Here is a 16,649-nt window from a genome sequence, read left to right on the forward strand (position 1 = left end):
CTGAGTATGTTTCTTCAGGTCTTACCTCCATGCCGCCATTTTTAGTCTTGTTGATTCTATGCCCTACCATTTCTAGTCATTTATTGGATTTATAGTAATAGTATTTTGATACTTAGTTTCTCTCAGCTGTATAATGTTTTTCATGTCACTATTTTAAAAGCTGAGCATTGAATTCTCTTACTAAATTTATATTCTTAGATTCCATGTAAAGCACTTATAAGGAATCTGTTTCTTGTTGCTTTCTCTTTCAAGGTAAGGTCTTTGAGTTTCGTGTGGATGCTATGTTCTATGCTTTTATTCTTTAAACAAAAAAAATATTTTTGCCATATCATGGTGGCATGAGGGATCTTAGTTTCCTGACCAGGGATTGAGCTTGTGTCCCCTGCAGTGGACGTGCAGAGTCCTAGCCTCTGGGCCACCAGAGAATTCCTTCTTTGTACAAATTTACTATAAAGTAAACCATATAAAAATACATAAAACTTATGTGTACAGTATTAAAATAGATTACATTTAAATATACATACACTTACATAATCCCTACCAATCAAGTATTATACTTTAACGGTAGTCCAGACTTTGGACTACCATTGGTGGCTCAGACGGCAAAGTGTCTGCCTACAATGTGGGAGACGCAGGTTCGATCCCTGGGTTGGGAAGATCCCCTGGAGAAGGAAATGGCAACCCACTCCACTATTCTCGCCTGGAAAATCCCATGGACAGAGGAGTGTCTTGGGCTGCAATCTATGGGTTCGCAAAGAGTCAGACACGACTGAGCGACTTCACTTCACTTTCCAGAAGGTTCTTATGTTTTGCTTTCTTATAATTATCTCTACTTTCCTCACCGCCGTTAACCACTAGACTCACTTTATAATTATCTTTTTCATGCTTCTGTTTATAGAATTACCATCCACATACACATTCTGATATAATGCAGTTGAATTTTGCCTGCTTTTGGTCTTTATATAATTGAATCACACTGTATGTGCTGTTTTGTGACATGTTATTTTTTTCCCAACATATTTTTTAAATTCATTCAGATTGTTGCATATATGTTTTCCTTGTTATATAGTATTTTATTGTATTAGTCAGGGTTCTCCTAACAGAACCAATAGGATGTGTATGTATATGGAAGGAGACTTACCTCAAGAAACCTGCTCACATGATTGTGGAGGCTGGCAAGTCTAAGTCTGCAGTGTGGGCACGCAGGCCTGAGACCCAGGAGAGCAGATGATGCAAAGTCCAGTGGCAGTCTTCTGGAGAATTCCCTCAGAAAGATTGCTTCAAGGCCAGTCATTTTGTTCTATTTAGGTCTTCAATTGACTAATACCCACCCAATTATGGAGAGTAATCTGCTTTACTCAAAGTTCACTGATTTAAATGTGAGTCTCATCTGAAAACACCCTTCCAGTTAACCTAGAAAATTAACCACCACAGTATGTATACCACAGGATTTTTTTTGTTGTATTGGGAATTTATGTGGTTTCAAGGTTTAGGCATTTTTAGCATTGCTCCTGCTGTTTGTGTATTTCTTTCCTAGAGCACATAGTCATTTATATTGTATGGAGTATTACATAGGAATAAAGTTGTTATGTCATAGGTATACATATATTCAAATTTACTGGATCATTTTAAACCATTTTGTTAAAAAGTATGCCAGGTATTGGTATTATTAGCTGCTCTATATCCTTGCCAGTGGCTAATATGTCTGAGTTACAAAAGCTCACCATTATGAAGATTTAATTTGTATTTACTGGACCACTCTTTGAGCATCTTTTCATGTTTACCCTTTTGATATGGGCCTATTTTTTTCCATTACGTAAACTTATTCTTCAGTTGTGATAAATTTTCCTGAATTACCTTTTAGATTTCTTCCCCTTTTATTTTCTCCATTCTCTTTTCAGAGCTCCTGTTACCTAGATGTTGGACTTCCTGGATTGATTATCTTATTTTTCTTCTATTTTTCATGTTTGTCATTTTGTTCTTCTTAAATATCTTCTCAACTTTATCTTTTATTTCTTCTTTAAATTTTTCATTTATGTTATATTTTCTTTTTCTGCTTATTTTTGTATCCTACATTGTTCCTTTTCTGTAGCATCCTAATACTTCTTGCTGAATCCTATTCAAGAATAGAAATATGAACTTTCCTACTTTGTTTCTTTTAGCATACTGATAATTTAAAAAATATTGTCATCTTTTGGTTTGTTTCAGCTTGTTTTGATTCCATTTGTTTGCCTTTATCCTTCATCAAAGAGATTTTCCTCAGATATCAGTTGATCCTCAGCCTACTGCTCATAATTTAAGTTTATTTGGCACTAAATGAATAGAACTAGACAGGAAAGAAAAGGAAGGACTGGAACAACACTATACATCAGTTGGACCTAACAGACCTGTACAGAACACTCATCCAACAGCAGCAGAATACACGTTCTTCTCAAGCACACGGAGAACATCCATATATCACATGTTGGTCACCAGACACATCTTAAGGAATGTAAGAAAACTGAATCATACCAAAAATCTTTTCCAGTCACAATGAAATGAAATTAGAAGTCAAGCAGTAGGAAAAATGGAAAATTCACAGACGTGTAGAAATTAAACAGCACACTCTTGGGTCAAAGGAGAAATCACACGGGAAATTAGAAAATATCTTGAGGCAAATAAAAACTAAAAAGTTGACTAGTAGTTCTGAGAGCTTGAGGGAAGCCTCCCAAATATAGGATGATGTCTCTCTTTTATGTGTTTTCAGCTGAGCTGATAAGATTTCCCAGGGAAGAATCTTCCATTCTTTTTTTAAGGAAAGAGAGATGAAGTCTCAGTCTTCAGTGTTTAAAACTCACTTAGTTTACAGGATGATCTCTCTGCTTTCCAATCTGTCTGGTGTTCCTCAGTTCAAAATCTCCTTGATTTGCTATCCAGAGAACAGAGCTCAAGTCTTCCACCTGCGTGGGGAAGGGGACAAGATTGGGGAATGTGAGGGCATATCTGTTTCTTAAACAGATCTTCTGCAATAATTCTTCCATATCAGTTCCAGCTTCCAGAGCTGCCTGGTGCCACCTTTGAAGGTTTAGTTAGATACACTGGTCTGCTCCTTTCCTCAGGATGATTTATTTTGCCAAGGGAATATCATCGTTGAGTTCACATATCTTAATATTTTGTCCCATTTTGCCATCCAGAATTGTATAGCAAGATAGGAAAAAAGTAGTATCCTAACAAAAGTTTTAGATGGAGAAAATATTTTGAAATTGTGTATAGCTATGTTCTCTCTCCCTCAGCCTTTCTTAGTTAATTTAAATTCATTTTTAGTATTCAAGTGAACGCCTCCTCATATTCTTGTCTCTCTTTTAACCTTCTTCCAAGAGTATGTTTATGATTAGAAGAATTTATGAGATATTTTACTACTAGCTTCTTTGACTCTAATAAAAATATACAAATATGTATTTATGATAAATAAAATTGTTTTTGTATGTTGGTTTCTGGAAATAGTTCTAACATTTTATTGTTAACTTAGATAAATGTGTTGTATATGTTTTGTTTTCTGTTTGTTAACAGGAAACATCTGTTAGCTTAGAGCTTTCCTTTGAAGAGATACTTCCCAATACTTTGGGCTCAAATCACAACTAATTCTTTATTTCAGAAAAAAGTAAAGTAAGACCCCAAAGGTCATTCTTTGTATCTGTTTTCATCATTTTGTACCTCTAGACTGAGTTTTTCTTTTGTAAGTGCAGTTTACTTGCTAAAAAATAGAAAGGATGGTATTAAGGGTTCTGTTCACTTTTTAAAGTTCTTAGAATTATGTATTTTGAAATTCATCTGAATGTAAATGGGCACAGCATTAAAACAGTTTTTCAAAACATGAAAACCAAAACCTGAAGTCACTGGATAAAAAGGCATTCTTTGTAGAAAGTCATAATTATGTATAGCAGTAGCAGTACAGAACAGATTATTCTGGTCTTTCTTTTCTGTTAGCTGCAGTGCCACTTTGGAGAAAACAGATTTTCATCTTGTTGAAGTCTATCTAGGTGAGAGTTGGACCTATACAGTTTTGAACACGTTCATCAAAAAATGAACAGCTATTTAAAAATAAGGGCAGAAGCAGAGGGTGAATATATGAAAAGATGAAAAGAATATTTTCCTATAAACATTAAGGGAAAATGGTTTAGCATTAACAGGTTTTACAAATTAATACTCTGCTTTCAAGAGTCAGTGTGTGTGTGTGTGTGTGTGTGTGTGTGAGTCTCTGTCATGTCTGACTCTTTGTGACCCCATGGATCAGGGCCTGCCAGGTGCCTCTGTCCATGAGATTCTCCAGGCAAGAATACTGGAGTGGGTTGCCATTCCCTTCTCCAGGGGATCTTCCCAACCCAGGGATCAAACCCAGGTCTCCTGCATTGCAGGCAGATTCTTTACTGTCTGAGCCACCAGAGTTATCGCTGGGTCCATTTAAAACATCCTGCTTTCAATACAAGTATATATACTGACCTCTTTTCTCTGAAATTGGAAACCTGACTCCCAAGGCCCTGTGGAAGGACTCTTCCAGCTTCTCTCCTCCCCTCTTTGTGCTCTGTTTATAGTTCCACTCAGTTAACCACATAGTATAAACCTGGGGCATCCTGAGTGAAAAAACTCACAAGGAACTCCTCTTTGCCTTTCATTGGCTGTAAAGTCAACCAGTGCAGATGTTCCTACACAACCAGTTTTACTTCAGTACCTATTATTGAATAACTTTTGTTTTACTTTATTATTTGATAATCATTCTGTTATTCTCTGCAGAAGTCTAAGCTAACAAAGGAGACAGGAGACTGCAGTTGAACCTACTATCTATAGTTGACCCTTGAACAGTGTCGTGAATAGGGATGCCTACCCTCTGCTCAGTGAAAATCCACATATCACTTACAGTTGGCCCTCTCTATCTGTGATATCCACTATCAGATCTGCGGATTCAGCCAGCCTCAGATAATGTAGTGCTTGCTATAGGATTTACTGTTGAAAAAACCCAAGTCATCAGTGCAGTTCAAACCTGTGTTGTTCAAGGGTTAACTGTATGTAACTTTATCTTAAATATTCTTATGTAATCCTCACAGTCAAGTAATGTTACTTTGTATAGAGTAATGTTATTCCTGTATCTTGGTGCAGAATCTGAAGAATGATTTTCCCAAAATCTCCTCACTGAGTGGCAGATCCCAGGATATAAACTTAATTTGTCTGATGCAAAAGCCTGAAGTTTTTTGTTAAACACAAAGGAACCAGGACTTGCCTTCCCCTGTCCAAACCCTCTTTCAAGACTGCAAAGGTCTTTTGTACTGGGACATAAACAATAACTCAGATCTTATGTGGGTTTGAGTGTATATGTTCGATCTTGTTAAACATTGAGTTTCTTGGTTTTCATAATGTGAGGGGGATACTGGACTGACTTGGTTTCATGTATCACTGTATAGAAATGTAACTTTTCTGTATATGAATAAGGTCATGTATATTATTATAATCATTTTTTAGAAAACCACCTAAAGATAAACTTGTAAAAATTCAGCATTTCGTCTTGTCTTTGTTTTGGAAGTTGGGAATCATGCACACAATCTCTTAAAGTCACTAAGTTGAGAACAAACTTACTTAGACTTTTTTGCCCAATAACATAGAAGTAGCCAGGAAACCCCTCCTTGAATGGCTTGGAAAGAGCTTCATTGTAAAAGGTCAAGAAGTCTAACCTTAGATTTCCACTTTTTCAGTTAACCATCCCACCCCTGTGAGGCCAGTTCAGCCATCTTCCCTTCTTCCCTCTGCTCCCATACTTAGCAGATTTCAGAAGACAGTTGAGTGACAAACACCTGCCACCGTTGCTTAGATGGTCTTTAAGTGCCATGCACATTGTGAAACTGCTTATTTGTAATTTTGTAAAATCTTAAGCCCCTGTGGAATAAAATGGTCTAATCCCTTACTGAACTGCCTTGAATGCAAGTGAAATATAAAAGAGCTTAATGTTAAACAATACTGTGTTTATTGCTGTATGAACCTTACAAAAATTATAAAGTGGCTTTCTATGTTTATTTTGCAGTAACAGTGAATATTAGTGAAGAGGAAATAATAAAAGCAGTGCATTTAACTCAAAAAAAGTGTATATTTAACTTTGGTATAGAAATTTTACCTTCCAACTTTTTAGACATACATCATAAGGGAAATTTACTTGGGAGAAATCTCTCTTTAACGTTAGAGGAAAATGAGAATGGGAAGTGGAATTACATGGATCATTCACTTGAATATAAACTAAAATTTAATTGCTTTTAAAGAACCAAAAGCTAGATCAGTTTTATTTTAGAAGAAGGACCAGCATGTATAGAATATTGGGTTCTATATTAAATAACTATTAAAGTCTAATTTGAATGACAGAATCAGAGATACCTCAGGCCATTATTAAAAAAAAAAAAATGATTCATTTTGTAGGGCACATTTAAACTGAAATCTTAAGAAAATTCTCACTTCTGTCTTCTTGAAATGTAACCTATACCAGAATAGTATTGTTGCATAAGTTTGCAGTTCTATTTAAACACTTAAACAGCTATTAATTTAGTGTTTAGTTCATTTCTGTTCTGTGTATTTTTAACAGTGAAATTAAATATATCCTTTCTGATTTGTTTGGTTTTAAATTAGGCTCACCCAGGGCTATCTTCCAGAGACTGTGAGATGGCCCTTAGTGCCTTTTGGCATCAGCTTTTATTAAAGTCAGTGCATATTCTTGTCTTTGTCATCTTGGAAGGACATTAGGCTAGTTGTGCCAACTTGGATCCATTTCTGAGGTTTACCGCAGGAAGCAAAATACTGAAATTATCATAAACCATTCGTCTTCAGTTTTTTTTTAAATGCCACTGAAATGTGACTCTGAAGTAAAAATAGAATTTCTCGAGTCCAGTAGTTTATGACTTATATGCCCTGTATGTATTCCAAGCATCTCTTGCCCAGACTCAGCATGCAGACAGAAGGATGACTATGTAAAAGAGAAGAGTGTGTCCTTAACCCACGGCTCAAAATAGCATAAGTGTGTTTCTATGCCATCTTGCTCTACCTATGACTCAGGTTCTGGAATCAGCTCTTCTTTAAATGATTGCTGGCATCACACCTAGGTGAGCCCTTAGTGGTGCTTTCCCACTAAAAGACATGAATGCTGGGATCCGAAGTATATTGAATACTTTTACTGATCAACTTGGAAAGAACATGCTAATACAGAAATGTCATATATAGTTGACCAGTTGATTATTGACTGTGTTCTAATAGTATATGAGGTTTATTTTCCACTGTTTTTCCTAGAGTCATAATGAAGTGGCTTAAAAAGATAAATAAGAACAAAGTTTACCTTCTAGGGTAGGCCTGCTTTGGTCTAATTATCCCTCATTGATGCAAATTCATTCTTTGTGTTCAGAAGTTTAACTTTCCATATTCCAGACGATTCATAGAGATTAGCCACAGTTTATTTAAACAAACAAAGAAGACACACACAGAGCAATAGTTTTAAATTTTTTTTTCAGAAAGAATTCACTTGCTTACTTTTCTTAAAAACATCTTTCCCATTTCATTGAGGCAGATTTGGAAGTCAAACCAGAAACTTCAGGCTCTACTACGATGGAAAGCACTTTGTTGGGGAGAAGCGCTTTGAGTCCATCCACGATCTGGTGACTGATGGATTGATTACTCTCTATATTGAAACCAAGGCAGCAGAATACATTGCCAAGATGACGATAAACCCAATTTATGAGCACATAGGATACACAACCTTAAACAGAGAGCCAGCATACCAAAAACATATGCCAGTCCTGAAAGAGACACTTGATGAGAAAGATTCTACAGGCCAGGATGGGGTGTCAGAGAAAAGGGTAAGCTACCATGAAACCACACTTTATCTTCTTCTGTTTGGGGTCCTTATAAGAAAACCATTATTGCCAGAAGAGATTGACTTCTCCCTGGTGCTTTGGAAAGGGTGTGCCTTTTCCTTAATGTCTAGTTTCTGTGATGCTGAGTTTTGCATATATCTGATTCTTACTCAGTTAAAATATGTCAGGTGTGTTTTTGTACTCCTGATTATTTCTTGTTTTATCAGTTTTACAGTTTTAAACATTTGTTGGAAAAATGGCCAACAAATTTTATAGTAAAAAAAGTTTGAGTCTTAATCAGAAGCATAACTTGTACTAAGCTATATTACATAAAAAAATTAAGGGGGTTACATTATCTATCAGTTTGTTTTCTTTAAAAGTAATTTACTTTATAATTAGTTTTCTTCTTTAGAAGATTGATAGATAACATGTATTTTTAAATATACATGGTTAAATTAAGTTTTTCAATAACTGTTAAACTATTTTGAGAATCAGTCTTGAGTAACAGGAGAATTTACCTCTTTATGGACTTAGAAAGTAAATCAGGAAGATATACTTTTCTATCATTATGAAAGACAGTTTAAGGTTTTCATTTGTCTTAATTGTAATATATTTAAGGTTAACATCAGAACCTTTAATTCCTTGGCATTAAAATAATTTTACCTTGAAAATTGTCCCTAGTCTCCCTTTAATCCCCCAAGAAAAAGAATGAGAATTTCCTCATATTTAATATTGTGTGGGATTTAGTTGGGAAAGTTTTATGTTTTCTAATTGTAATTGTTTTAATGAATTCTTATATTTTTGAGTATCTTAAGTTGCCATATTAAATAAATGTATTATATAGTGATTTGAGCTTGATTCTGTCACCAAATAGATTTGTGTGTAATTTCTATCATTTTACCAGTTGCGTGAACTTCAGCAAGTTACTTAAATTCTCTGTGCTTTAATGTTCTTTATTTGTAAAATTGTAATAATATTCAGTTTTGGAGGATTGACTGAGATAGTATGTATAAAATAATCAGACACTTTGTGTTGTGACACAAAGTATCTGATTGTGTTGTGTTGTGACACAGTCCTTTGTGTTGTGACACAAAGTAAGCACTCAATGTGAGTTTGAGGGGAATGTTACTCTGACAGTCATATTACCTCAAGGCAGGATTCTGAAATATTGAATGCTTTCCATTATCTTGGAGTATTTAGGTACAGAATGGAAATTTCAAATGTGCATTGTCCAACCTAAATCTTAATTTCTGGCAGATCTTAGAGTGGCATTTTGTGGCTACAGAGAAACCAACATATTAAATTATAGACTATAGCAAATGGTTTTCATATACTTAAATTTGTTAGGAACTACAGATCTTTTTTGGAAGTAACCAGAATTTAGAATCCTAAGTGCATGCTGCATTTAATATTGTTCTTTGCACTCGAGTTCCCATTTTCTCATTTTTATTTTTCATTCATGGCATTTTTTTAGTAATGCTTGTATTTAAATATCTAGCACTGATATTATGTTATGAAGATGTGTCTAGAATATTCTAAGTTAACATCTGTAAAATATTTTTTTAAATGTCTGTAAGTCTTTCAAATTGGGTCAGCCTAATGATAAACTTTGTTGATGTGTTCTGTATACATTTTTCTACATTAAGGGACTCAAGTTAAAGACACTTAGTTATTTAACATTAACATAGGGCTAGTCATTTAACCTCATAGTGCCTTGGTTGCCCCTCCTACACAGTGAAAATAATATTCACAGAGGCAAGAGACTGAGGTATAGCTAGCGCCTGAAAGAAGCTTTTAGTTCTCAGAGCCATGATGCCCTCTATATTCTGGCAATATTACCTGTATCATTACCTGGACTTTTGTGCTGAAGGCCAGTGGCATAGAGTGAAATAGCTGGCCCTGGAAAGTGTTTATCTTCAGCAAACCTTGATTAAGAATCATCTCTTAAAAACTACTCTTTGTTTTAAGCTGCATGCATCTTAAATCTAGTTGTCTTAAAATCTACTCACTCAAAACTAGATTTATTTTATTTACAGGTGTCATCCAACAGGGCAGGGATGATGACCTGTTCAACAGCTTGAAACATTGATTCCCTGTCACAGTGGATGACATTTGTAAGTAAAGACAATCATGTTTAAATGGTTTAAAATACCTACTGACACAAGTGCACTTTGATAAATATTTTACTGGGTCCTGAATAGCTAAATCCCCTTATCCATCACTCCTTTTTCTCAGAGGTGGAAGATGTTGGCTTTGCAGGAGCTAGTATACTGTTATGGAAAGGATACGAGCATTGGAATTAAGAGCTAGGTTCTGCTACAGGCATTGTCACTGGGGCAAGCTTTTTTCACCTCTCTTGAGACTGTGTTTCCCCCTTTAAATAAGAGGGCTCTGGACTAGATGACATCCATGGTCTGGTTTATATAGTCTATGATCCTTCTGGAGGCACAGGCTTTGTATGAGAACACAGCACAGGAAAGAGCACTAAAGTGAAGTCTAGAAAGGTGAAATCTGTTTCCAGTGTATCTACTAACTGTATGATCTTGAGACAAATCCCTAACCTGTCTGAACTTCATTTTTTCAATATATAAGACAAGGGTTTTTCTACAAAACAGTAGTTTACAGGATTTTAATAAATACTGCAGAAAGGGTTCTGTGCTCAAATAGGTTTGATAAAAATGAAGTTTTTTTTTAAAAAAATAAGCTTAATCATTTCTTTTCTGTAGACTGTACAGCTTTGCTAATCCCTAATGTACATTGTGACACTCAAGAATTCTCCCAAACTTATCTGAGTCACCTTACCCCTATTCAGAACATTTTGGAGAATAATGTTTCATGAAACCCACTTTGGGAAGTTTTGAGCCAGATGATCTCTTAAGGTCTTTCTTTGTTCTAGAATTGAAGGATGAGAATTCTACATGTGTTTTTTTCAGTCCTTAAGGCATTTAAGTTGAGTGTCTGAGCTTTTGTGGAAGGTTGACAGGATGGATTTTTTTTTTTTAATTTTATTTTATTTTTAAACTTTACATAATTGTATTAGTTTTGCCAAATATCAAAATGAATCCGCCACAGGCATACATGTGTTCCCCATCCTGAACCCTCCTCCCTCCTCCCTCCCCACACCATCCCTCTGGGTCGTCCCAGTGCTCCAGCCCCAAGCATCCAGCATCGCGCATCGAACCTGGACTGGCAACTCGTTTCTTACATGATATTCTACATGTTTCAATGTCATTCTCCCAAATCTTCCCACCCTCTCCCTCTCCCACAGAGTCCATAAGACTGTTCTATACATCAGTGTCTCCTCTGCTGTCCCGCACACCAGGTTATTGTTACCATCTCTCTAAATTCCATATACATGCGTTAGTATACTGTATTTCTGTTTTTCCTTCTGGCTTACTTCACTCTGTACAATAGGCTCCAGCTTCATCCACCTCATTAGAACTGATTTTTTTTTTAACATGTATTATTATTTGTTATTTTGGCTGTGATCGGCCTTCATTGCCACACACAAGTTTTCTCCAGTTGCAGTGAGTGAGCAGGGACCACTCTGTGTGGTGCAGCACGCACTTCTCATTGTGTTGGCTTCTCTTACTGCAGAGCACAGGCTCTAGGCACGTGGGCTTCAGTAGTTGCAGTGCATGGGTTCAGTAGTTGTAGCACACAGGCTCGGTTGCTCTGTGGCATGTGAGATCTTCCTGGGCCAGGGATTGAACCAGTGTCCTTTGCATTGCAAGGCAGATTCTTAACCACTAGGCCAACAGGGAAGCCCTGGCAGGATGGCTTTATGGCCATAACATTTTTTTTCCCTAAAAGGTTGTTTTGTTTGTTTATTTTAAATTATTATTAACAATATTAATAATAATTAATATTTATTATAATTGGAGGCTAATTACTTTACAATATTCTGGTGGTGGTTTTTGCCATACATTGACATGAATCAGCCATGGGTGTACATGTGTCCCGCATCCCAAACCGCCCTCCCCCTCCCTCCCCATCCCATCCTTCTGGGCTGTCCCCGTGCACTGGCTCTGAGTGCCCTGTTTCATGCATCAAACTTGGACTGGTCATCTTTCACATATGGTAGTGTACATGTTTCAGTGCTATTCTCTCAAATCATCCCACCCTCGCCTTCCCTCACAGAGAACAGTTTCTTCTTCCAAGTAGTGAATATAGTGCACTTGCTTCAACAGGTCCTGGACTATGGCAGACAGTGGTTTTGTGATGATTCTGCACTTACTAGTAATGTGGCTTTACATTCTCCAAAACCATGCTTTTGAAAATGTCTCCTGTAACTGTTAATAATGCATGTTGTCAAATAAAATACATAATTTGCATTTCAAAAACCGTACAGTCAGTCAGAACTCTTGACTCTAGCCAGAACCTCTTTCCTTTTGGATTAATCCTCTAAGCTCAAAACCTGTCTCATATATAAGGATAGCCTGTGATGGCAAGAGGGGGCAAAATCAGCTTGTTGGTTTTATGGAAGTTCACCAAGCTAAATAACCTATGTGTGTCTGTGTGTATATACATGTTTCCCTTCCCTAGAATTTTGGAATGAGTGCAATTCTTGATATGTTTATATATATAAACATATATGTAAAATATGGTGTATATGGTATGTATATATGGTGTATATATAATTTAAGGAATTTCCTGTACATTAAATTTTTTTTTTCAAAGACTTCTTTGGGGATCCCTAGACTGCATACGTATTACAGAGCTTTGTTGAAATGAAAGCCCTACCAAAAATGCTATAACTGCTGGAATTCTTTGGTTAGCTTCGTAAAGTGACAGGAGTTTTTGTCCCCTGGGAAAGCAGACGGAGCATGGACTGTCTGGTTTGCTAATTGTCTTAGTCTCCCACAAAGCCACTCTTCCCAGTGTTTTTACTTTGCTTAAAAATACATAGAGCACATTTTCTGTTTCTGTATCATCTCAATGTAGAAATCATAAGAAACCCAAACTTAAATTTAATCATTATAAAAGTAACAATATCAGAGAAGTGGGCAGCATGAAACAGTCTGAAGAAAACCATTTGATTACTGGATTTTGTGTTTTCTTGGCCTCTGGGGCCTCTTTTTCTTCCTTGCTCCTCCCCACGCTGTGCTCCTCTTGTTCTCCTTTACTCTGCCTTTATCCTCGTCCATCCTTCTTCCCCTTGCCAGGTCTCTCGTGTGGTTGGTTCAAGGTTAGGATCAGTTGTTCAGGGAGAACAGACCCTTAGAGAACTGCCGCATGGGCCCAGCGTCACTTATTTGTATTAAAAAATCAATTGAGTAATTTATGAGGAGACTATAACTTCCATACAGAACTTCTCATAGTGGGTTTGTCCTCTTCTCAATGACCTTCTTAAGAAATCAAGTACAGTTTTTAAAAGAAAGAGCCCGCGTGATCAGTGTGTATGCTAAGTCACTCAGTCGTGTCCGACTCTTAGCCACCCTAGTGACTGTAAGTGGGTTGCCATTTCCTCCTGGGGAAAATGGCATTTCCTCCATCTTCCCAACCCAGGGATCAAACCTGCTTCTCTTACATCTCTTGCATGGGCAGGCGGATTCTTTACCACTAGTGCCACTTGGAAGCTGGCATGGTCAGTATATATATATACAGATATGTATGTTCTTAGCAAGCCCTTAATCTCCCTAGATCTCAGTCTGCTGTAGTCTTTAATACTCATAACCACCAGTGCAATGGAATCCATAGACCTTTTTTTTTTAAAGACTACAGTAGGTCTATGGATTCCATTGCACTGGTGGTTATGAGTATTAATGAGATTTTGTAAAGTGGCCTTCCTTGTACGTGACACGTTATTGCCCTCTAGGCTCAGAGTGATCACCAACCAGATGCCGATTCATGGTCTCAGTACTGTTCCCCCACCTTCACTAGAAACAGCATGTGTAGGATACTCTTCAAGATCTGTCTTTTCAGTGCTTCATCGGCCCTCTGAGTTCACAAGATAACATCCAAAGGCTCCTACTCGCTTCATCACAAAGTGGAGTCTCTTAATAAGACTGTCATTTTAGTTGTAATGTTTTTCAGGTCATGTGTTTTTAGGGAAATACGGGCTACAAAGGAATTGTTGGTATGTAGTAGTGATTGTAAAATACTATAAACTTGTTGAAGTTAAATTCTATCACTGTGGACTCTTTGCTTTCTTATCTGTAATAAGGACTAATCTGTAACAATGACAGAGAGTTCTTATGTGCAGGGAGGAAGATCTTCTCTGCCCTGCTGGAGTCTTGAACCTGAGCCAGGAGCACTGAGCCAGCCCTCTTCTGATCACCAGCTGTCTCTCTTGCCATTCCTCTATGACCTGGGCTGGGTCCCATGGCAGGTGTTAGTCACAGTCAAATTGACGGGAAAGTAGGGTGTCCCCTGCTCTCAGAATCTTTAGAATGTCTCTGTGCAGCAGGGAACGCCATTCTTCATTCCACAGATATACCATCTGATATATGGTATATATATAAAATATATATTTTCTAGACAATTTTAGAAAAATTGTCTTTGTGACATGAAGTAGCTTGTGAAGGGCGGTGGATGGAGACACATCTTTAGGGATATGCTCAAAGAAGCCGACATGGCAGAGGGCGTCTCCCCAAACTCACAGTACCAGACATGTGTCAGGACAAGCTAGACCCCACCAGAAAATCTCATGCTTGAAATAATTGATGAAAATTCAAATGTGACCCAGGAAATTGTTTGTGTGAATCTCATCTGTCCTTCAATAATATCACCCACAGAAAGGATTAGTAATTGAAAGCCATTAGGGAAAACCAGATGGAAAGAGGAAGATGGAAGATAAACATCAGTTCCTCAGCTCCAAAGAACCAGGCCAACGGAAGACCAAATTATAATTTTCCAAGCCAGCTGCAGTTTTGGAAGATTTCTGTGTCTGGGCCAATTAAATAAATAAAATAACTCTTAAATCACTGGTTTGAGGGTTTGAAAAGGAAGCTACTAGAAATTCTTTCACAATTGCTATTTTAGAGCCTTTAGAATTTTGGTGAGGAAATAATCATTGGTGGCAAGATCCCCATTCATTAGCTTCATGGAACAGAAATCAACTCTGCTGACCTCGTTGGTCACAGCATTTGGGGTCCCAAGCAAGTAGAGGCTGTCATGGGATAATCTGGCCTTCCCATGTTGCTGTCTAACTAACTTTGTGGACCCATTCTAAAAGAGTCAGCTCACTAGTTTTAGTAAATACTTATATCATACCTTATGTTCAATGATTTGGATCTGTAATTTTCATCTTCTGCTTTTTGCTCCATATTTTCCCCTTCTATTTGAAGTCATCCTCTCTCCCCCTACTTCCCTGGTACTTCCCTGGTGGCTCAGGTGATAAAAGTGTCTGTCTACAATGTGGGAGACGTGGGTTTGATCCCTGGGTCGGGAAGATCCCCTGGAGAAGGAAATGGCAACCCACTCCAGTTCTCTTGCCTGGAAAATTCCATGGATGGAGGAGTCTCATAGGCTACAGTCCATAGGATCGCAAAGAGTCAGACACGACTGAGCGACTTCACTTTCACTTTCTCTCCCCCTAATATTTAGACTCTTGGAGACTGGTAAGTCATAGCTATGGCTTGAGCCTTTTTGTGAGTTATGAAAACTTAGTGTTTTTTATATGGCCTCCTAAGTTAGTCCTTAACTCTTCTTGGTTTCCTTAAAGTTAACTTTGTTGCTCAGTCATTTCCAACTCTGCGACCCCATGGACTGACTGTATCACGCCAGGCTACCCTGTCCTTCATTGTCTCCTGGAGTTTGCTCAAATTCATGTCCATTGGATCAGTGATGCCATCCAACCATCTCATCCTCTGTCATCCCCTTTTTCTCCAATCTTTCCCAGCATCAGGGTCATTTCCAGTGAGTCAGCTCTTTGCATCAGGTGGCTAAAGTATTGGAGCTTCAGCTTCAGCATCAGTCTTTCCAATGAATATTCAGGGTTGATTTCCTTTAGGATTGACTGGTTTGATCTCCGTGCAGTCCACGGGACTCAAGAATCTTCTCCAACACCACAGTTCAAAAGCATCAATTCTTCGGTACTCAGCCTTCTTTATGGTCGAGCTCCCACATCCATACATGACTACTGAAAAATCATAGCTTTGACTAGACAGAACTTTGTTGGCAGAGTGACGTCTCTGCTTTTTAATATGCTGTCTAGGTTTGTCATAGCTTCCAAGGAACCAAGTGTCTTTTAATTTCATGGCTGCAGTTACCATCTGCAGTGATTTTGGAGCCCTCAAAAATAGTCTTTCACTGTTTCCATTGTTTCCCCTTCTATTTGCATGAAATAGGACTGGAGGTCATGATCTTAGTTTTCTGAATGTTGAGTTTTAAGCCAGCTTTTTGACTCTCCTCTTTCACTTTCATCAAGAGGCTTTGTAGTTCCTCTTCACTTTCTGCCATTAGATTGGTGCCATCTGCATATCTGAGGTTTTTATATTTTCCCCACCAATCTTGATTCCAGCCTGAGATTTATCTAGCTATAACTTGAACAAGTTATCATAACTGGTCAGAAATGCTCAAACCTGAGTTTTATATTGGAGTTATTAAGATTCTTTCAATAGGAAGTTATAGATGTCTCTAATGGCTACTGCTTGTACCCTTGTTTGTGTATCTCTTTTAAAATTTTTGTGCTGCTACATTACAGTAACTTGAATGAATCAACCCTGTTATCTTCTATTTCCTTAGCTTCTAGAACCATCCAGTGAAAATCCACTAATGCTATAGATTTGCTGGTGACCTATTTTATATTATTTAATTTTATATCTCATACAACTTAAACATTTTCCTTGA

At 37.4% G+C, this 16,649-nt stretch overlaps 1 protein-coding gene across 1 annotated transcript in view; it reads left to right on the forward strand.

Moving 5' to 3' along the window:
* The window catches only part of LOC105002944 (N-chimaerin-like), a 98,062-nt gene that overhangs the window by 53,709 nt on the left and 27,704 nt on the right, over positions 1–16,649 (forward strand). The window contains exons 4-5 of the mRNA XM_010859804.1: positions 7,571–7,859; positions 9,893–9,970. Coding sequence (XP_010858106.1) covers positions 7,571–7,859; positions 9,893–9,937 — 334 coding nt within the window. The 3' untranslated portion in view covers positions 9,938–9,970. The remainder of the gene's footprint in view (positions 1–7,570; positions 7,860–9,892; positions 9,971–16,649) is intronic.

The sequence above is a fragment of the Bison bison genome, unplaced genomic scaffold, assembly GCF_000754665.1.
Source record: "Bison bison bison isolate TAMUID 2011002044 unplaced genomic scaffold, Bison_UMD1.0 scf7180017864460, whole genome shotgun sequence".
Lineage (NCBI taxonomy): Eukaryota > Metazoa > Chordata > Mammalia > Artiodactyla > Bovidae > Bison > Bison bison.